Raw genomic sequence first — 19619 nt, forward strand, 5'->3', positions numbered from 1 at the left:
TCAGGGGTTTTCAGTGCATTCCCAGGGTTGTGCATCCAGCACCTCTATCTAGTTCCAGAACTTTCCAGCACCCCAAAAGCAACACCACCTCCTCCCCAGCCCCTGACAACCAGGAACCCACTCTCTGTGTCTGTAGATCAGCCTGTTCTGGACGTTTCCCATCAGTGGAATCACACCCTTCGTGTCCTTCTGTGTCTGCTTCTCTCACTAAGCTCGTGTTCTCAGGGTCCCTCCACGTGGTAGCGAGTGTCAGGGCTTCTCTCTTCTTCAGAGCTGAGGGATGCCCCATGTGTGGAGGGACACGTGTGTGTATGTCTGCTCACCTGTCCATGGACACCTAGCTTGTTTCCACCATGGCTACTGTGGCCACGGGTGCCAAGGCATATGTGGATGTGTTTTTAGTTCTCCTGAGTGTGCTCTGATGAGGCAGAGAGAAATTGCTGGACCGTGTGGTGACAGACTCTGTGTGGAACAGTGTGAGAAAACTGCTATTTTCTGGTAGAATCTTCTGCTTTTATTATGAAAACGCTCAAACAGCCACACTGAAATAACCGCACACCAGACACCTAGGTGCCTGCCCCCCCCAGCCCCCCACCCCTACCCCTACCCAACTCCCACCACGCAGGTTTCTCCCAGGAGCAGCTGAAGTGCTTGCTTCTTCCTCCACTGTCCGTCTGTCCATCTGTCCATTTGGCTTTGTTGCTGGTGCATCTCATGGAGGTGGCAGCCTCCCCGAGGAGCCCCCAGACTGCCCTGGGGGGCCAAGGCTGGGTCGCAGGACTTACTCAGGCCCATCTCTCCCTCCCTCCCTCCCACACAAGGAAATACACATATCTTGATCAAGGGTTTGCTGCTCTGACAGCAAGACATGCACATGAGCAACCCAAGCCCTGTGGAATCTGCACCACCGACCCCAGAAGATCCCTCACTTCTTGCAGGCTTGTCTCGCTCAGGAGAGAAAATCATCTCTCCTCCTCCATCGAAACATTTTTCCCAGGAAGCAACGGTCTCTGGCAGCACCTTCCGTGCTCATCCAAGGGTGTTCTGAGCAGGAAAGGCCACTGGTCAGGCAGCCCAGAAGGTGAGTTTGCCCATCACAAGGCAATAGCTTTTCTCTTCTGGTGATGCGGCAGAATTTCCTGTCTTCTGAGCACTGTGAGTTCCAGGCCTCCTGCAAGGTGGTAAGACGCTTTGGGAAACGCTTATGTCTTTATTTCAGAGCCAGAGAAAAGGAAGGACAGAAAGGAGAAGGAATCTACTCAACTCATTTTTCTTTTTTAAATTGCTAAAGGTTCTTTTATCTGTCTTTTTTTTGGGGGGTGGGGTGGGGCGTGCCATGCAGCATGCAGGATTTCAGTTCTCCCATCAGGGATCAAACCCGTGTTCCCTGCATTGGGAGCGTGCAGTCTAGCCACTAGACAACCAGAGAAGTCCCTAGAACAGTTTTATATTTACAGAAAACAATGAAGAGAGTACCAAGTCTCCAAGTGTTCCTTCCCCTTCAGTTGACGAGATTCTTATTATGATGTGCCTGGTGCTCTGTCGTGTCTGACTCTTTATGACCCCATGGACTGTAGCCCACCAGGTTCCTCCATCCATGGAATTTCCCAGGCAAGAATACTGGAGTGGGTTACCATTTTCTCCTCCAGGGGATCTTCCCAATCCAGGTGTTAGGGGAAGCACACTGATTGAAACTGCCCAGCCTGGCCAGGCACCATAGTAACCATTTCCATCTGAGTTGTTTTACAACAGGAGGTCCTGGTAAGGAACATGGAACTAATAAGTCTCCACCAACCAGAAGAGTTTGGGAAAGGTCAAAACGAGACACCACATGTCCGACCACCTCCCAGAATCCTTCTATCTGGCATCCATCTTAGTTGAAGAAGGCGTGCACCACCAGGAAGGGCTCTGACTCAGAATGATTGGCTAAAGACAACCCGGAAAATAATCCCATCACCATAAAACCCGAGACTGCAAGCCACATGTCAGAGCTGTTCTGGGTTCCCTTACCCTACTGCTCTCCATTCGGGTGCCTTTCCCAATAAAATCTCTTGCTTTGTCAGCACATGTGTCTCCTCAGACAATTCATTTCCACATGTTAGACAAGAGTCCAGTTTCGGGCCCTGGAAGGGGTCCCCCTTCCTGAAACACAGGGATCAGATCAAACTCATGTCTCCTGCACTGGCAGGCAGATTCTTTACAATCTGAGCCACCAGGGAAGCTGTCACAATTAATGAACTAATCTTGGTATGTTATTATCAACCGAAGCCCATATTCACCTCTCCTTGGGTTCCCTGACATCCTCTCAGCCCCAGGACTTTTCAGGGTCCCCTGTGATGTTCAGGCCTCTCTGGGATCCCCCTGGGCTGTGCCTCTTTCAATGGCCTGGGAAGTCGGGGGTGGGGGCACAGGTCAGGGGTTTTGGAGAGCATCCTTCCACGGAGCTATTTTTTCTCTGATGTTTCTCTCAGGACTGGATAACCCAACCCAAGATTGATGGGTCTGCAGGGGCAAGTGCCTTGTTAACCTTTAACTGTTTATGGAGGTGTCACCTATATACAGAACACACCCAGGTCACAACAGCTGGTGATTTTCCACAAACCAAACTGCTGAATCCTGTCCTGGCACACGGCTCCTAAAACCCTCCTAATGAGCCTCTTTCAACCACCTGAGTTCACATCCAGGACAGGAGGGACCAGGCTAGAAGCCCTTTGTACCTAAAACTCTGGGACAAAGGGTTCCCTTTTCTCCACACCCTCTCCAGCATTTGTAATTCTTAGATATTTTAACAATGGTCATTCTGACTGGTGTGAGGTGATATTTCACTGTAGTTTTGATTTACATTTCTCTGATAATTAGTAATGTTGAGCATCTTTTCATGTACCTATTGACCATCTGTCTGTCTTCTTTGGAGAAATGTCTGTTTAGGTCTTCTTGTTTTTTTGATTAGTTTTTTTTTTTTTTCTTGATACTGAGCTTCATGAGCTGTTTGTATATTTTGGAGACTAATCCCTGTGGGTCACTTCATCTGCAAATATTTTCTCCCATCCTGTGGGCTCTCTTTTTGTTTTGTTGGTAGTTTCCTTTGCTGTGCAAAAGCTTTTAAGTTAAATTAGGTCCCATTTGTTTGCTGTAACAAATTGGTCAGACCCAGGGAGAGGGGTGGCAGGAACCATGACACACAGCTAGTTGGACGGTAAGAAGTTCAGGGGTCACAGAGGACTCGGGACTGGTATGAGAAGGGGACAGGGTTGTGGACTGAGCCCTTAAGCTGTGGGTTCTGCACTGACTCCAGGCAGAGAGGGTCAGAACTGAATTAAAACTGCATGATGGTGTCCTCTGGGCATTGGAGGATTGCTGGATGCTTGACAAATACCCCAGGCAAACAAAACACCACTGTACTCAGTGCCCAGGTCAACACAACAGGATCCCCCAAGCCTCCACCCCAGCAAGGTTCCTACCTCCAGGTTCCCATTCCTGAGGTGGGTCCTGTCTGCTGTACCCCCCAAGGTTTCTGGGCTGTGTCTAGTCCTCCCCTCAACACTGAGTGTGGCAGTGCTCCCACCTGGCCAAGTGTGGGGCGGAGGGAGAAGTGGGCCATCCATGCCATTCCATGGGGGTTCCATCACGCACCCCCTCACATCTATTCTCTCCCATAGACCAGGGGGTCTCACTGGGGGTGATTCTGCCCCAGAGACATCTGTGGTCCCCAGGACTTGGAAATCTGGCATTGAGCAGGTGGTGTGGCTCCACACCCTGCAATACCCAGGACATCCCACAGAGGGTGACCCCCCCATATCAGCAGTCCAGGGTGGGGGAGCCCCAATATGGATGGATGGATGTCGATTGTCTTCAAAGGTTTGGGACTTTGCAAGATGAATGCCATGCTTGCCCACCTGTAGAGGGAGAGGGCCAAGAGCCTGAGCCCATAGGACGCACCAGCCTTTCCTGTGTGCATTCTCTAGCCTGCAGAAAAGCTGAAGCCCCTGCAGAGAATAGCGACATTCCCACCTCCTGGGCCGACACGAATGGCCCTGTGCATGGTCCCTGCCTGTTCTGGATGTTTCCCATCAGTGGAATCACACCCTGCATGCCCTTCTGTGTCTGCTTCTCTCACTGAGCATCATGTTCTCAGGGTCCGTCCACGTGGTAGCAAGTGTCAGGGCTTCTCTTTCAGGGCTGAGGGATGCTCCGGGGTGTGGAGGGACCACGTGCTATCTGTCCCATTTATCCATCCATGGACACATGGGCTGTCCCTGTACCCTTGGCTGCTGTGGGTCCGTGCCTGCTCCGTCTGGCCACCACTATCCTGCAGTTGGCCTGAGGCATCAACAACCAAGGATGTAATATCCCTCAGTGATTTCGGACCTCCAAATGTGAACGAGGTTCCCAAAAGGGAAACAAGGCCTGCGACTCAGATCCAGGAGATGCCGCCAGCCCCTTTGGTGACTGCTGAGGAGCTGCAGGAGGGGGCATGTGAGAAATCAAAAGGACAGGATGCTGCCCCCAGGTAGCTGAGATGCATGAAAGGAATGATGTCAATAATCCCAGACTCTTGCATCTTCTCATATGGAGAAGAGCGAGCATTAAATTCCTTGAGGTATCTGATTTTCCTTAATTAACAGTAATCCTTTGAGGTGCTGACTGCCTGCCCCCATTGTGGCAAACTCCTATAATCCTGACTCCTTCCCTGGCCTCCTCCATGCTACCTGAGACGCTACCTCCCTGGCTTGAAGTCCTAACATTTGCACCAAATAAAATAACACAACTCTCTATTTTCAGGTGGTGACTACATTTTGTAGTTGACAGAGGAATTTCAGCACCGCACCCCCACCAGGGCCACGGGAGCTGTGGTTTTAGGGATCTCCATTGTCCTGGGCAGGGACTTGGAGTGACTCCAGCAGGACGGAGATCAGTGGAGGTGGGTAGTGTTTGGAAGCCCAGCACCCTGGTGGGAGGAAGCTTATCTGTCTCCACAGAGGTTCCTTCCCGTGCAGCTAGGCCCTACCCCACCCCCAGTGATGGGAGCCCAGGGGTTTCAAGGGTTGGGAGAGGGGGTGAGGCAGCTGCAGCAGGAGGCGCTGGGGGACTGAGGCACCACTGCCAGGTGGGCAGAGGGCTAGACCAGGGGCTCTGTTCTCAGCTGGACAGCTGGGGTGGGGGGAGGGACCCTGCAGAGAAAGACTTTCCTGAAACAAGCCCCACAAACAAGCCCCACACCCAGCCCTTGGAGCAGCAGCTGTATCTGTCCCAGAACCTGGGCCCAGATGGCAACAGGGCAGCTCGACACAGTCAGGCCCCGGCTGGCCCTGGAGCTGGGAACAACTGCCATGAAGGAAGGCTGAGGTCAGTCTTTGGGGTACTAGACTGCAGGGAGGATCCCACACGGACCTCAGAGGGGCCTATGGACCCCAGGCCCCTGCTTTGTTCCTAGGGTGAAGCTGGTGCCTGTCCTTACTCCAAAATGGTTCTGCAGGGAAAATGTGAGAGACACAGAGACAGAGAGATGGGGCACAGACAGAAAAAAGAGAGTGAAGAGACAGCAGACAGGGAGGGAGAGACAGAAATAGAGACACAGAGATGGAGAGATAGACAAAGAAAGATAAAGAGACAGAGAGACAGGGAGAGATGGAGAGACAGATAGAGAGACAGGGAGGGAGAGACAGAAGCAGGGGTGGGGGAGGCAAACGTGGCCAAAGTCTTGACTGGGAATCCAGGTAGCTGGGGGTGGGGAGTGCAGGGGTTGCTGTCCCCAGACTCCTCTGCCTTTTGAGGACGTCGCAAAACAAACCTGAGAAACAAAGACCCCTCTCCTTATTTCAGGATGACATATCAGCAAACAGGCCGAGGAAACCTGGAAACACCAGCACACCTTGAAGCTCGGCCCCCTTGCGGCCCGGGGAGGTCTTTCGTTGACAACAGCCTCCCAGGTGGTCAGGACAGGGCAAGCCATGACTGTGTAGGACAAGAGTCTGAATTACCTGCAATCTTGGCTGGGGAGGCTGGACCCACTCTCACTCTCAGAAGCTTTCATTTTTGCTTTGTCCTGCTTCACCCATGGGACTTGCCCCCTAGGAAAGATCACTAGCCCCGGGCCACCCCATCACAACCCCGGGTTCATTTGGGGTTGTCCTCTGTCACTTTTCCAGGGACGACAGAGGTGAGAGGACGGCGGTGCCTATAAACCTCCCCTTCATGTGTCCCCCTCCTCCCACACACACCGACCTTAAAGCCAGAGCCAGGCTGGCTTGTGGGGCGTGTCCAGGGCCAGGACTCACTCCTGCAGGGAGCCTCCCAGGCTCCCAGCCTGGTGTTCCCCCAAACTGGGCAGCCCATGGCACACTTGAGTCAACCCCAGCGCCAGAGGGATCAACCACCGGACCCCCTGTACCAGCTCCTGGAGCTGCTCAGACAAAGCATGACCAATTAGGCCATTCACACAGCAGAAACCATGCTCTTGGGAGGGTCCTTTCTGCCTCTTCTAGCTCCTGGGGGCTCCAGGCATCCTGGGCTTGTGGCCACATCACCCCAGCCTGTCCCTCCATCTTCACATGGCCTTTCCTTTTTTTTTTTTTTAAGATTTATTTATTTACTTTTATTTTTGGCCTTACTGGGTCTTCACTGCTTTACATAGGCTTTCTCTAGTTGCATCGAGTAGGGGCTACTCTCTGGTTGAGGTGGATTCTCTTGCTGCAGAACACAGGCTCTAGGCACATGGGCTTAGTTGCTCTGAGGCATGTGGAATATTCCCAGACCAGGGATTGAACCTGTATCTCCTCATTGGCAGGCGGACTCTTATCCACTGGACCCCCAGGGAAGCCCTTCTTCTTCTGTCTCCTCAAGGACACTGGTCATTGGATGCAGGGCCACTCTAACCCAGAATGACCTTATGTGAAGACCTTTAATTAACAGTTACATCCGCAAAGATGTTTTTCAAATAAGGCCCCATTCTCAGGTCTGGAAGCAACCACTGAACCCACTGTACCATCCTGTCCTCCCTAAATTCCACTCCTAACCTGCCCATACCCAGCCCCAGATCAGTCTAACAGCAGGACACGTCCCTCCCAGGGCTCCTGAGTACCCTGAGGATAAAATCCACACCCCAGCAGAGGGAGGGTTGGATTTCAAACCCCACCCTCACAGAAAAATGCACATAAATCCTTAAGCTGGACAGAGAGATGGGTGTGATAAATGATAACTCATCCTGCTTTCTCTCCCCTTATCTGTGAGTTTGAAAGGTTTTGTAGGAAAAAGTAGAAAGCAAACAAACCAAACTGCAAACAAAGCAAACTGGACAGAGGCTGGGGTCCCAAGTTGGGGGGCCCAGGGCCAGAACTCTGGGAGCGGCCAGGGCGACGTGGGAAGGAGCGAGGCAGTGACCTGGGAAGGCATGCCTGGCGGCAGCAGACACTGCCCAGGCAGGACTCAGGGCGGGAGCAGGGCCAGCGAGGCTGGAGCCAAGCCGTGGGGGAGGTGAGGGCTACAAGGCCCGAGGGTCAGTACGGCCAGGCCCCAGGGCGGGGTTTGGCGCTAGCTTCTCTCTATCTGGCTGAAGGTAGCGGAGGCCTGTCTGTGCACACTGCAGAGGTGGGGGGCTGCTCCCCTTGTCCTTCTGTTTGTGGGTCTCTGGGCCCCTCCCAGTGTGCCCTCAGGCCTCCAGAGGCCAGGGAAGAATGGGGATCCAGGGAGGATCTAACCCTCCCATGGCCAGTTAGGGGCACCGGCTGAGTGCCGACCAGAGCATGGCAGCAAGCCCAGGCCAGGCTGCCTGGCCCTGCCTGCACGCACGGCCAGCGAGGAGCACGAGGTGCCCAGGAGGGCAGAGAGTGACCAGGGGGCCAGGGGAGTTAGTTACAGAGGGTGACCAGACCGGCTGCTTTGACAGATGGGGTCAGAGTGAGGCAGGAGACAGACGGGCCCCAAGCTAGGTATTTACAGCTGGCCTTCTGTTCACACATCCCGGGGTAAGGAGATGAGCTCCAGGAGTCCATGCATCACCAGCCCCCTGATTACATTTCCTGAAGCAGGAGACAAACGGGCTCCAGGACAACATATTCATGACTGACTCCTTTCCATAAAAACCAACTAATGGAGGGCTTCCCTGGTGACTCAGTGGTAAAGAATCTGTCTGCCGGTGCAGGAGACAGGGGTTCAATCCCTGGTCTGGGAAGATCCCACATACCTCAGAGTGACTAAGCCCATGCACCGTAACTATTGAAGCCCATGTGCTCTGGAGCCCATGCTCCACAATAAAAGCAACTGCAATGAGAAGCTCGTGCAGCACAACTTGAGAGTAGCCGCCACTCCACACAACTAGAGAAAGCCCAAGCAGCGATGACGACCCAGTGAAGCCAAAAGTAATAAATGAAAATTAAAAAACATACACACAGCAACAGGGATGGGGTAAATAACCAGATAGCGGGCATTTTTATGGCAGGAACAGATTGGGGCTAGGCTGTTATTAATAAAGGGTCAGGAGGTCACACACTTCCCATCCTTGGAGCAAAGAAGACACTAGACATGGGCGAAACCTTCATGGGGTCAGAAAGGTAGGGGACGCCAGCCCATAATGAGTAGTTTGTTGTTCAGTCGCTAAGTCGTGTCCAACTCTTTGCAACCCCATGCCACCCCATGCAGCACACCAGGCTTCCCGTTCTTTACTGTCTTCTGGAGTGCTCAAGTTCATGTCCATTGAGTCGGTGATGCTATCTAACCATCTCATCCTCTGCTGTCCTGTACTCCTTTTGCCCTCAATCTTTCCCAGCTTCAGGGTCTTTTCCAATTGGTCATCTCTTCTCATCAGGTGGCCAAAGTATTGGAGTCCTGTTACCCCCTCCCATGAGCCTCTGCTATGAGATCCATCTTAACTGAGGGGTGCCTGTGCACCCAGGGGAGGGTCCAGAGGCAAATTAGCCAGGGGGTCAAAACAATACAATTGGCCAAAAAGAAGACAAAGACCTGGAAAACTGCACCCTTCCCTGACTCAGTCAGTAAAGAATCTGCCTGCAATGCAGGAGACCCAGGTTCAATCCCTGGGTCAGGAAGATTCCGTGGAGGAGGAAATAGCAACCCACTCCAGTATTCTTCCCCAGGAAATCCCACGGATAGAGGAGCCTGGTGGGCTACATTCTTTGGGGTCGCAAAGAGTTGGACATGACTGAGAGATTAACACTACTCATAAAGGAATTAAATACTTCCCAAAGGAATGACTCTCTCTCTGAATTTGCCCCTGCATCTTTCCACAGGGACTTTTATTTTCAATAAACTTTGGACTTTACTCTTTACCTTTTGCGTCCTGGTCAGGCAGGCAAGGACTCAGAACCCAGCCCCGCACTGCTGGCCCCTGTGGTCCAGCGGTTAGGTCTCCAGCTACTGCTCTCTGCCCTTACAGCTTCCGAGGTCCGGCATCACAAAGGGCCCATGGAATACAGGGCTGCAGTGAAATCTGAACTTCTGACAGACAACAGATCGTTTTTAATATAAGTATAAACCAGACAGTGCGTGGGATATACTTATACTGAATAATTCGTGATTTTTGGAAGATCTGAAATTCCAGTGTAACTCGGAGTCCTCTGTTTTTATTTGCTAAATCTGGCCACCTTTTCCGGGGTGATCCTGAAAAAACTCTTCTTGGAAGCAAAAGGGGACAGGGACCACCATCCTGAACTGGCAAAGAGGGGGTCCGGTGGGTGCAGGACAGCCAGGTCTGCAGGGAGCCGCTGCTTTGTTCGATTAACACAGAGCCTTCCTGGCAGCCCGGAGATCTCCCCAGCCCCACTCCGGGTGGGCAGGGGGCCCAGAGTTCTGTAGGGGCCTGGAGGTGCTTTGAGGCCAGCTGGCAGCCTGCCTCTTTCATCCAGCACGTCCATCTCCATACTGCTCCCTGCGGGCTCGCTGAGCCTGCCAGTCCCAGGCCCCAGCCCTGCTGGCCGCAGGAAGGGTCCTCGGCTCCCCTCCCTCACCGCCTCCATATCAGCAAGTCCAGGCTCCTCTACCACGCCCTTCCAGCCCAGGCTCTGTCAGCTGACCACCCCCACCTCCTTCGGCCCCAGCCAGCTACCCACCATCACTCCCCCGCACAAGGCTGCCCCGAGACTCACAGCTCAGCCCTTCCCTGGCTGCTGCCCCCTCCTCATTCATGGGTCACCTCCAACATCATCACCTCCAAGAGGCCTCCTGATCCACATCACCCCATTTTTTAATTGAGATGATTCACTTACCATACAATTCACCCATTCGAGCATAAAGGGTTTTGGTACATTCAGAGTTGAGCACACTTTACCGCAATTAATTCCAGAACTATCCATCACTCCACAAGGAAGCCCCGTCCCCACCAGCAGTCACTTCCCATCTCCTCCCCTAGCCCCTGACAACCAGGAACCTGCTCCCTGTCTGTGGATCGGCCTGTTCTGGACATTTCCCTTCAGTGGTATCACACCCTGTGTGTCCTTCTGTGTCTGCTTCTCTTACTGAGCATCGTGTTCTCAGGGTCCCTCCACGTGGTAGCGAGTTTTCAGTTCTCCTGGGCACACACCTAGGACTGGCATTGCTGGGTTAAGTTATCACTTCATCTCCTTTTGAGGAATGGAAGCACAGTTCGTTCCACCTCCTCATCAGCCCTGCACAGGGCTCCACTTTCCCTATCTCATTATTTCCTGACCTTATAGTGGCTGTGAAGTGGTGTCTCACTGTGGTTTCCACTTGCCCGCCCCTGAGCACCTTCTCATGTGTTTATGTTGTCTATTTAGGTGTCTTTTTTTGAAAGCTATGTTTTCAGATCCTCTATTTTGTAATTGGGTTATCTGTCTTCATTTAAACTTTTTAAAAAGTTGAGTTAAAAAAAAGTTGAGTTGTAAGTGTTCTTTATATATTCTAGGTACAAATCCCTTATCACATATATGCTTTACCAGTATTTCCTTCCATCAGGTGGATTGTCTTTTCACTTTCTACTTTGAAACAGAAAAGTTTTTAAGGGCTTTCCTGATGTGGCTCAGTGGTAAAGAATCTACCTACGGGTGCAGGAGAAATGGGTTTGATCCCTGATCCCTTATCCAGGAAAATCCCACATGTCTCAGGGCAACAAAACCCTGCACCACAACCACTGAGCCTGTGCTCTAGAGCCCAAGAGCTGCAAATACTGAAGCCAGCGTGCCCTAGAGCCCATGCACGGAGTCTTAACCACTGGACCACCAGGAAAGTCCCCCAAAGTTTTAATTTTGATGAATTCCAATATATCTAATTTTTTGTTGTTTTTGCTCGTGCTTTTGGTGACATTCATAAGAAATTACCTAATCCAAGGCCACAAAGACTATATACTATATACCCTGTTTTTTGTGTGTGTCATTTTGCAAAGTATTTGTTGTAAAACACGGGCATCTCAGGGTATGCAGTCCAGCCAAATACAGGACGACTAGTTACGTTCAATTCGGACAAATGATGATACTTTCCTTGCAAAGCAGTGTGCATACACTGCACTGAACACCTACACTACGAAATTACTCATCCTTCACCTGGAATTCAAATGTAACTGCTGTCGGGCTATTTGTATTTGCTAAATCTGGCAATCTCACCCCAGGGGACATAGCCTACCTGTTCACAGTGATCCTCATCGCCTCCGTCGCTGCTTTTTTTAGTTTTTTGCACTGGGGCAAAGTACACAGAAATTGAGCATTTTAACTACTTGGAGCGTAAATCAAGCCAGAAAGAGGTGAGACTCCTGGCCCAGCCTGCCAGGCCCCGCCCCGTTTCTTAGCAACGTAACCACGCCCCTGGACACAGAGCGTAGCTCACCCGGGTGATTACACGGCTCCGCCCACTCGGCTTCCTTAGAACGAATGAGTCGGCCGGGGCTGGAGTGTGCGTACATGCGTCCGTGCGCGTGCGCAGGTGGTAGGCGACTCACCGTGCACGCGCCCCGCCCGCAACGCTGCCTGCGTGCGCGCGCCCGGCGACTGTCGGGTTCTTATAGTGCCGCGGGCAGCGGTTGCGCGGGGACGGCTGGACGGCGGGATATGGCGGCCGGTCAGATCGCGGTGTTGGGGCTCGTGCTGCTGAGTGCCCAGGGTGGCTTCGGGGCAGGTCAGGACCTTGGGGTGGGGGCGCGAAGCCTGTCGGTGGTCCGAGCTGGCAGGGAGCAGCTCGCCTTCAGCTCAAGGGGAGATCCTGGCCTCTGCGAGAGGGGGACCCACGGCCTGGCGAGGGAGACCCCGGCCCGGGCGGGAGAGGAACCTCGGACCCGGGAGGGAGACCCCGCTTGGGGGAGGGTGGGAGACCCCAGGGGAGTAGAACCCGGCTTGTGGAGGGAGACCCAGGCCCGGGGAGGGGGGGTGGGGAGGGAGACTCCGGGCTGAAGCAGATCTGCGCGAGGCATCTTATGAAGAGCCTTCCCAGCTCGGAGAGCTGGAGCGTAGGGCGCAGGGGAACCCCTGGCGCCCAGACACTGGCTGTCATCCGGGAGGTGGGTGGGCTTTTGTCCCCAAGGGGACCTGCGGCTCCCCGGCACGTGACGGCCCCTGAGGCAGGCCGGCTTTTCGGCCGGAGGGATTGTCGCATTCTTGCCAGGATTTAGGTCCCATGTCTCTCTGATCGTGCACTCAACCCCTGGGGTCGCCGAAACACTTAAACCTTTGTGAGGAGGCCGACACTCCACCTCCTCCAGTTTTGTCCGATTTCAGGGCCCAGGAGGAGGTGGCGATGGTCCACCCTCCTATTTTTATCGGGATAGGAGTGGAGGCACCGGCCGGGAGGGGAGGTGTTCCAAGGTCACCGTGAGCCACCCGACTCAGAGCAGGAAGTGTGGGGGGCCCAGACGTCTGTTTTTTACAGACTCTTCAACACGAGGCTCTGTTTGCCAAGCTTCCTTAAGGTAGAGGCAGCCTGTTTGGTGGGCAGGTCGGATTTAGAGAATGCTCGCCTGAAAATACATTAAGGCATGCCTTTCCTGGAGAAAACCCCACAGACTCTTTGCCTGAAAGACAGATTTTTTTTTTTTTTCTTGTGTGGATCGAGGCTTCACAGTTGGTTCTGGGTTAACGATTTATACTGACCGGCACACGGAGAACAAAGTGCAAACCAACAGGGTCTGGGTCTCTTCCCCAGGGGAGGCGGGAACAGGTGGGCTCTGAGCAGGGCGCCAGCTGCCTTAGGGTGTGGAAGGGTCTGCATTTTGGGGAAGCTTCCCCTGGTTGCTCCTGACCCACTTTAAGATCCAAGATCTCAGTCCACCTCTTTCCTCTTCCTTATAATCAAAGTGGCCCTTTATTGACCACCTCTGGGTGAGGCCCTGGCAGCTAGCGCCCTCCAGGTGCAGGCCTCGCTGGCCAGTGGGGCAGGAGGCCCTTTGTGGCCCTCTGTAGAGGGCCATTCCTCCGGCGGTCCATCACCCTTCCCTGTGGACTGCTCGCGTGCTCGTGCGCACGCACACACACACACACACACATGTGTACTGGGTGGGGGGTGGGGTGGTCAGGACTGGTCAGTCCTGGGGCAGTGTCTGCCTCATCCTCCGTTTTCACTTTCCACCTTTTCCAGGGACTCTGGCAGAGACCGAAAAGTCTGGGTCCCATGTCCTTTTTCTGCCCGGGGTGAGGGCGTTCGTGGAAGTCTTTGCCTCTCCTGGCCAGGTCAGCCAGAAACTTGCCTCAGGGGCCTCTTCGGCCCTTCTGTCACCTGAGGCCCCAGGACAGTGTTCCTGCTGGGAGGGACCTGCCGTCCAGATGTGCAGGGTCCCCTGGTCCTGGCACAGCTGGTGGGCAGGCAGGGGCTTGCTCGCTGGTCCCTGTCTGGGTCTTGAGCGAAGGACTGGCCCCTCGCCAGCACAGTGGAGGGGTGAGCAGCCCAGGCTGGCCTTCCAGAGGTGGTCTCCTGTCTGCCTCGTCCCAGGAGCTCCCTCTGGGCTGTGTACCAAGGCCTGCCTGGCCCTGCGCCCGGCCCGGCTGCTGAGTGGGCACGGAGGAGGGGTGGCTGTTTTTAGATGAAGGTGACTTTACTTGAGAACGTGGGTTGCAGTCACATGGCCAGGAAAGGAGGAGGGTCAGGCGCCCTCCCTTCCTGGGCTCTGCTGCTTCTTGCCGGGGTCCCTGTGAGTCCTGGGGGTGCTGCCCGGGCCTCCTGGTGCTGGACTGGCTGGGGGTCAGGCTTGCTTTTCCCGTCAGTGCTTCCTGAGGGGCACTGGGAGGCGTCCTTCCTCGTGGCCCTGTCCTGGTGACTGTCAGTGTCGCAGGTGTCACATCCTTCGTGGTGGCCTTGGGTGGCTGCATCCACTGCACCCCACACACACACACGCACAGGAGGGACCCAGCCCTGCTGATGGGCAACCGGGATGGGGCAGATCACTCGAGGGGGTAGGATGACTCCCTTGCTGTGTGCAGCCCTCTGACCAAGCTTGGGGTGTTGGCCTGCAGGGCCTCAGCTGGGGAGACTCTCCTGGTTGATTCTGGCCCCACTGGCTCCTGTAGACGCCCTGGGTGAGGCTGGGGCCCTGCCTCTGCCCCTCTGAAAGCTGAGGCCTCACCTTGCTGCCACCTGGAGGTGGCCTAGGGCACTTCTTTTCTCACTCAGGAGGCAGGGTGGGGCCTGTATAATACCTGCCTGAGCTCCTTCCTAGCACCCTTGAGTCCGAGGGCCTTCTCTGGGAGAATGGGGACTGCCAGCCTCACTTCCTGCCCTGACTCACCTCCCAGCTCTGCACAGAGCTGCTGGTTTTGCAATCTTGGGAAATCTTGACAGAGAAACGGGTGACTGGAGGCAAGCCTTCGAAAGTGGCGCAGAGGTGGTATCCAGCCTCACACCCCTGTTCCTGTCACCACCTAGCCTGGGGGCTGAGTTGCCTGTGGGCTGCCCTGGGTGGTTAGACTTGAAGGTGGGCCTGTCCCTGGGCCTTGTGGCCTTCCAGGCGCATTCTCCTACACAATCTGTGTGCGCACATGTGCAGGTGCTGCTGTGGGAGAGTCCCGGGGCAAGGGCACCCAGAGCTGCCAAGGGGCCTCCTTTGCTTCAAGTCCTGCTGGCCTGTATTCTGAAACACCCTGTCCTCTTTTAAAGAAAGCCAGCAGGTGGTTGGAGGTGGGGCAGTGAGGACTGGCGCTCAGAAAGAGACCCCACCGGGCCGTCCAGTGTCTTGTCCACGGGCTTCCTTGGGTCTCCCTCCTCCACCTGAAGGAAGCTGGTGTCCCCCGAACCAGAACTAGAGCTGGGGTCTGGATCAGCTTGCGGCCAGCCCACCCAGGACCTAAAGCCGAAGGCAGCCCAGCTGTGAAGTCTGTCCTGGGATTCAAGCCTCAAGCCTGGACACTGGGGCGATGCCCAGCAGCCATTCCACTTCGTTCCACCCAGTCTCCTGGGTGGCTGGGAGTCAGTGTTGACAGAAGTGGGGAGTGGGGGCTGAGCAGGTTGTGCTCTTAGGATGGCCCCTGGTTGGGGTATTGGGCATCAGTTGGAGTTTTCACCATCTCCAATCACTCCACCAGCTTCTAATGCTTTGTCTGTGCTGTCAGATGGCACTGTGACCCCATTGAGGAAGCAGGAGTCCGGATGGCGGCCTGGGCTGCTTTCTGGCTGGCTGAGCTGTCCCAGTGCAGCCCTGGGCTGTGCTTTATGCCAGAGACCCCTGGGCTGGCTTATTCTGCGCATCCACCCTGGGAGTATGGCCTTCCCCAAGGGACACCTCGGGGGTGTGTGTGTGGGTGATGGTTCCAGAGAAACAGACACCTCCTGGTGGATGACCTGGCAGCCAGCTTTATTACAAAGTCCACTGTCCCCAGGCACAGTGAGAGCCCTGTTCAGCCACGGATCCCAGGGGGCTGACGGGAGTGTCCCCGGGACGCCTGCTCCCAGTGCTGGGAAAGGGCTGTGGTGTGGACATGGCTGAAGGTCAGCACCTGGAGGCACAGCCCGACCCCCAAGAGGGGTTCTCTTCTGGTCTGCCTCCTGGCTCCTCCCTGAATGCCTGGAGGTCTGGAGTGTCCTGCCTTGGTCACTGCAGAGGGACCTTCCCTAGCTCAAGCCCAGTTCCCCTCTCCAGAACCATCCACCTGCTTCTGACCATCTGGTTCTAAGTGGCTTCGCATTTTGGTTCCTAAAGAGAAGGTCGTAACAAATGGGGAGGTTTGCCTGGCTGGAAACGAAGTGGAATGGCTGCTGGGCATCGCCCCAGTGTCCAGGCAGGACACTCTGCATGGAGGCTTGGTGGCAGGTGTGGCCTCCTGGAAGGCAGGCACATCCAGCTGGGCTGCTGCAGCACCATGGCCTGAGCACACCTGACCCTCATGGTGGCCTTGCCTTGGTTGGGGGAGAGGGGAGTATACCAGGCCGCCCAGAGGGGGCAGACCCAGCACTCACTGTCCTGGTCCTTATTCTGGCATGAGGTGGGTGCTGCTGCTCCCCCCAGACCTGCGGCCCGGCCAGTGAAGACCATTCTCCCAGAGTCCCGCCCCAGATCCCAGGGGAGGACCTTCCAAAGCCCTTGTGCTTCTGGACTCTGGGGACTAGCCCTGGCCTCCCTTCCCCTGTGGAGGGGGCTGGGGCCCATGGCAGACTGACACCATGGGTTCTCCTGACGGATGGATTTTCCTGATGCCTTTCACATCTCTCCTTGGCTCCGTAGGGAGCAGGATCTGGACGAACATAGACAATGATGGCTCCAAAACACGACTCACCTGTGCCTTGAATCACAGTGCCACTGAGATTGTGGGCCACCGCTGGGTGAAGGGGGGCAAGGTGCTGAAGGAGGACGCCCTGCCTGACCTGAAGACGGAGTATGAGTAAGTGGGGCCACCATACAGATGGGTGTGGAGATGGCTGAGGCCCAGGATCCAGGGAAGTTCCCGGGCTGCCAGACTCCACCACCTTCAAGAACCTTCCTGCTTCCTGTGGATTGGGTTACCCCACTCCTGGCTCTCTGGGCCCTGCGACCCACAGGGAGCAGCTCCAGAAGCTGCCATGGGCTTGGACTGCAGCCAGGCCGGGGCTCCTGGGTGTGGTCCCTCCTCCCCGGGAACCTGCCCACTTCACCCTGCTCCCTGCATCCGCTTGCAGGGTGGACTCAGAAGACCGCTCAGGCCAGTACTCCTGCATCTTCCTTCCGGAGCACGCGGGCCGCACCGATCTGGAAGTGAAGGGTAGGCTCCAAGGGGAGTGGGGGCAGGCGCAGATCCCACCTTGGGGGCTGGGGCAGGGCAGCTCCACCACCATCTCTGGCTGGGGGTCAGGCTCCAGACTGCCCTCTTCCCCGCAGGACCCCCCAGCATCAAGGCCGTGAAGAAGTCAGAGCACGCCACGGAGGGGGAGACTGTGATCCTGGTCTGCAAATCGGACTCCTTCCCGCCAGTCACCAACTGGCTGTGGTACAAGGAAAGCGAATCTGGGGACCAGGTCATCACCAACAGCACCCAGAGCAAGTTCTTCGTGGTCTCCTCAGAGAGCCGCACAGAGCTGCACATCCCCAACGTGGACCTGAAGGAGGACCCCGGCAAGTACGTGTGCAACGGCACCAACTTGGAGGGCACCAGCCAGGCAGCCATCACGTTGCGCGTGCGCAACCGCTTTGCTGCCCTCTGGCCCTTCCTGGGCATCGTGGCCGAGGTGCTTGTGCTGGTCACCATCATCTTCATCTACGAGAAGAAGCGGAAGCCAGACGAGGTCCTGGATGGTGAGCCGGTGCCACAGTCTTCCACTCCCTCCTGGGTGGGGGACCCTGGGCCTCTCGGCGGGGATGCGCTCCCTTCCCTGGCAGGGAGTCTTCCAGCCCATGAGACCTGACCTCTCCTCTCCTCCTCACTGGGCTGCCTGGTGGGGCATCCGGGGCCGGGCACCTGCCTGCAGGGGTGCTCCAGGGTACCAGACCCACCAAGACCCTAGACAGCCCATGTGAGGGTGCCTGTCCCAGGGGCGGCTGAGGGCAGAGTGCTGTAGGTCAGGGCCACCCAGTGAGGGGTCTGGTGTGGGGAACCCCTGACGCCTGCCCCTTCTCTTGCATGTGGCTGCCTCTGCTCTGCTCAGATGAAGACATAGGCTCTGCTCCATTGTAAGTCCCCTGCTGGGGAGTGGGTGGGTGGGGGAGGGGCTGGGACCCCGATCCACCGGGAGGGGGTGCAGGGGTGAAGGAGTGGGGACTCCCAGTCTCGTCTTCCTGAGGACTCCTCTGCCCCTAGGAAAAGCAGTGGGAACCCCTTGAATGACAAAGACAAAGACAAGAATGTTCGCCAGAGGAACTCCAGCTGAGAGGTGAAGGGGAGGGGAGGGCATGGCAGGGGGCGGCGGGGGGCTGCTCCCGGGCTTGTCTGAGTCCCCACTTCCCGGGCTGGTCCGAGTCCCCTCTTCCCGCAGGACCAGGATGAGTCTACAGGCAGCGCAGAGAACAACCCCACGCTCTTCCCTCTCTGAAAACCCCCCAGCGAAAGCAGACCGTGTTGTACATTCAGACTACACATTTTGTCTCCTTTTTTAAAAACTGAAGTAGGATTTTCTCTGTGTAGAATTCTGTTCCTTAGGAGCTTTGCTTTTCTTGTTTAAACATCTCGTGAGCACCCCAGACCTCATGAGGTTTGTGTAAGGCTCCTGCTGCACCTCCTACCCCACTGGTCCCCTGGGCTGTTGGTGTCCTGATGTATTCACAGGGCAGGGGTGAAGGCTCCTGCCCCAGGTCCATCTCTGAGGCTGCTGGGCTGGGCTGGGCTGGAGCCAGGTCCCTGCCCTTTGTGGAAGGTCACAGGAAGGTCCCAGGCTGTGTGCCGTGCCAAGCGTCCTGCCGTGTGGAGCCAGTGTTGTCAGGTCACTGCAGGTCTGACCACATGGAAGCCTTAAGCACATCCCCCTCACCAATGCCCCATCTGCACACACAAGAGGAAGGTAGTCTGGCCGACAGTCTCAGAGCCGCTGTGCTGGGCCTGAGCCCCACTCCCTACCATCCTGCTCACAATAAAGTCTGACCCTCGTCCTCTGTCCTCTGTTGTGTGTCTTTGCTGGGCCTGGGACTCACCAGGAGAGCTCGGGAGATGGGGAGGTTTAGCTGGTGAGGCTGAGACTAGAGCATGGCAGGAATGCTGGGGGCCAGGTGAGGGGGAAAGGTGGGAAGGGATAGGAGGAGCCCTGCAGCAGAATTGAAGACACCCGCTGGCTCTTCAGGCAGCAGCCCTTCTAATAAGCCTGTTTATGTCCTTCGAAGGGAACCTGGGCAAAACCAAGGCATCCTTCCCATAGGGCCCCCAGGTCGGGCAGCTCTCACACCAGCTGCCAGGTACCCCCCTCCTGGGCAAAGCAGTTCCTGTGTCTTGGGTGGGCCTCACTCAAGCTGGAAGTCTGTCCAGGAGGCATAGCGGGTAGGGGTGGGGGACTCAAGGAAGGGCAGGGCCAATGCCCTGAGACCCTCCAAGGGAGAAGAGAGTTGCCTGCTTGCCCATCCTGTACCCCAATAGCTGGACCAAATGGGGATGGGGCCAAACCCTGGTCTTGGGGAGCCTAAGCCCCAGGGTTGTGTGGTCCCCCAGGTGCCCTCTGGAGGCCTGCAGACCTTCAGGTCTGGATGAGGGGCCCGGACCCCTGCTTTTCCGGAGAGGCAGGGGTCTCAGTGTTGGGCTGGCTTTTCCCATATTTCCAGAGAAGCCAGAGATCTGGTGGTAGTG

General features: G+C 55.8%; 1 protein-coding gene and 1 long non-coding RNA gene across 3 annotated transcripts; one reads left to right on the forward strand and one right to left on the reverse strand.

The window, feature by feature from the left end:
- Positions 1-491: 491 nt before the first annotated feature.
- On the reverse strand, positions 492-11762 carry LOC147369280 (uncharacterized). Of its 2 annotated transcripts, XR_015167317.1 has the most exons (3): positions 11590-11762; positions 5792-5955; positions 492-1171 (listed from the first exon to the last, which is right to left on the reverse strand). It is a non-coding gene; the product is annotated as an uncharacterized LOC147369280 (long non-coding RNA). The 2 variants fall into 2 exon arrangements; XR_015167316.1 differs by lacking the exon at positions 5792-5955 and having other exon boundaries at positions 11590-11717.
- A 65-nt stretch (positions 11763-11827) lies between these two features.
- On the forward strand, positions 11828-18934 carry BSG (basigin (Ok blood group)). Its single transcript, XM_086411217.1, has 7 exons — positions 11828-12078; positions 16604-16760; positions 17035-17117; positions 17234-17647; positions 17998-18022; positions 18150-18222; positions 18325-18934. Exons 1-6 carry the CDS (start codon positions 11835-11837, stop codon positions 18217-18219), a joined length of 993 nt encoding a protein of 330 aa, XP_086267343.1. The 5' UTR covers positions 11828-11834; the 3' UTR covers positions 18220-18222; positions 18325-18934.
- The last annotated feature ends 685 nt before the right edge of the window (positions 18935-19619 follow it).

Source organism: Bos grunniens, chromosome 7 (assembly GCF_055505025.1).
Source record: "Bos grunniens cultivar Pamir isolate PY7600 chromosome 7, Bosgru_T2T1.0, whole genome shotgun sequence".
NCBI lineage: Eukaryota > Metazoa > Chordata > Mammalia > Artiodactyla > Bovidae > Bos > Bos grunniens.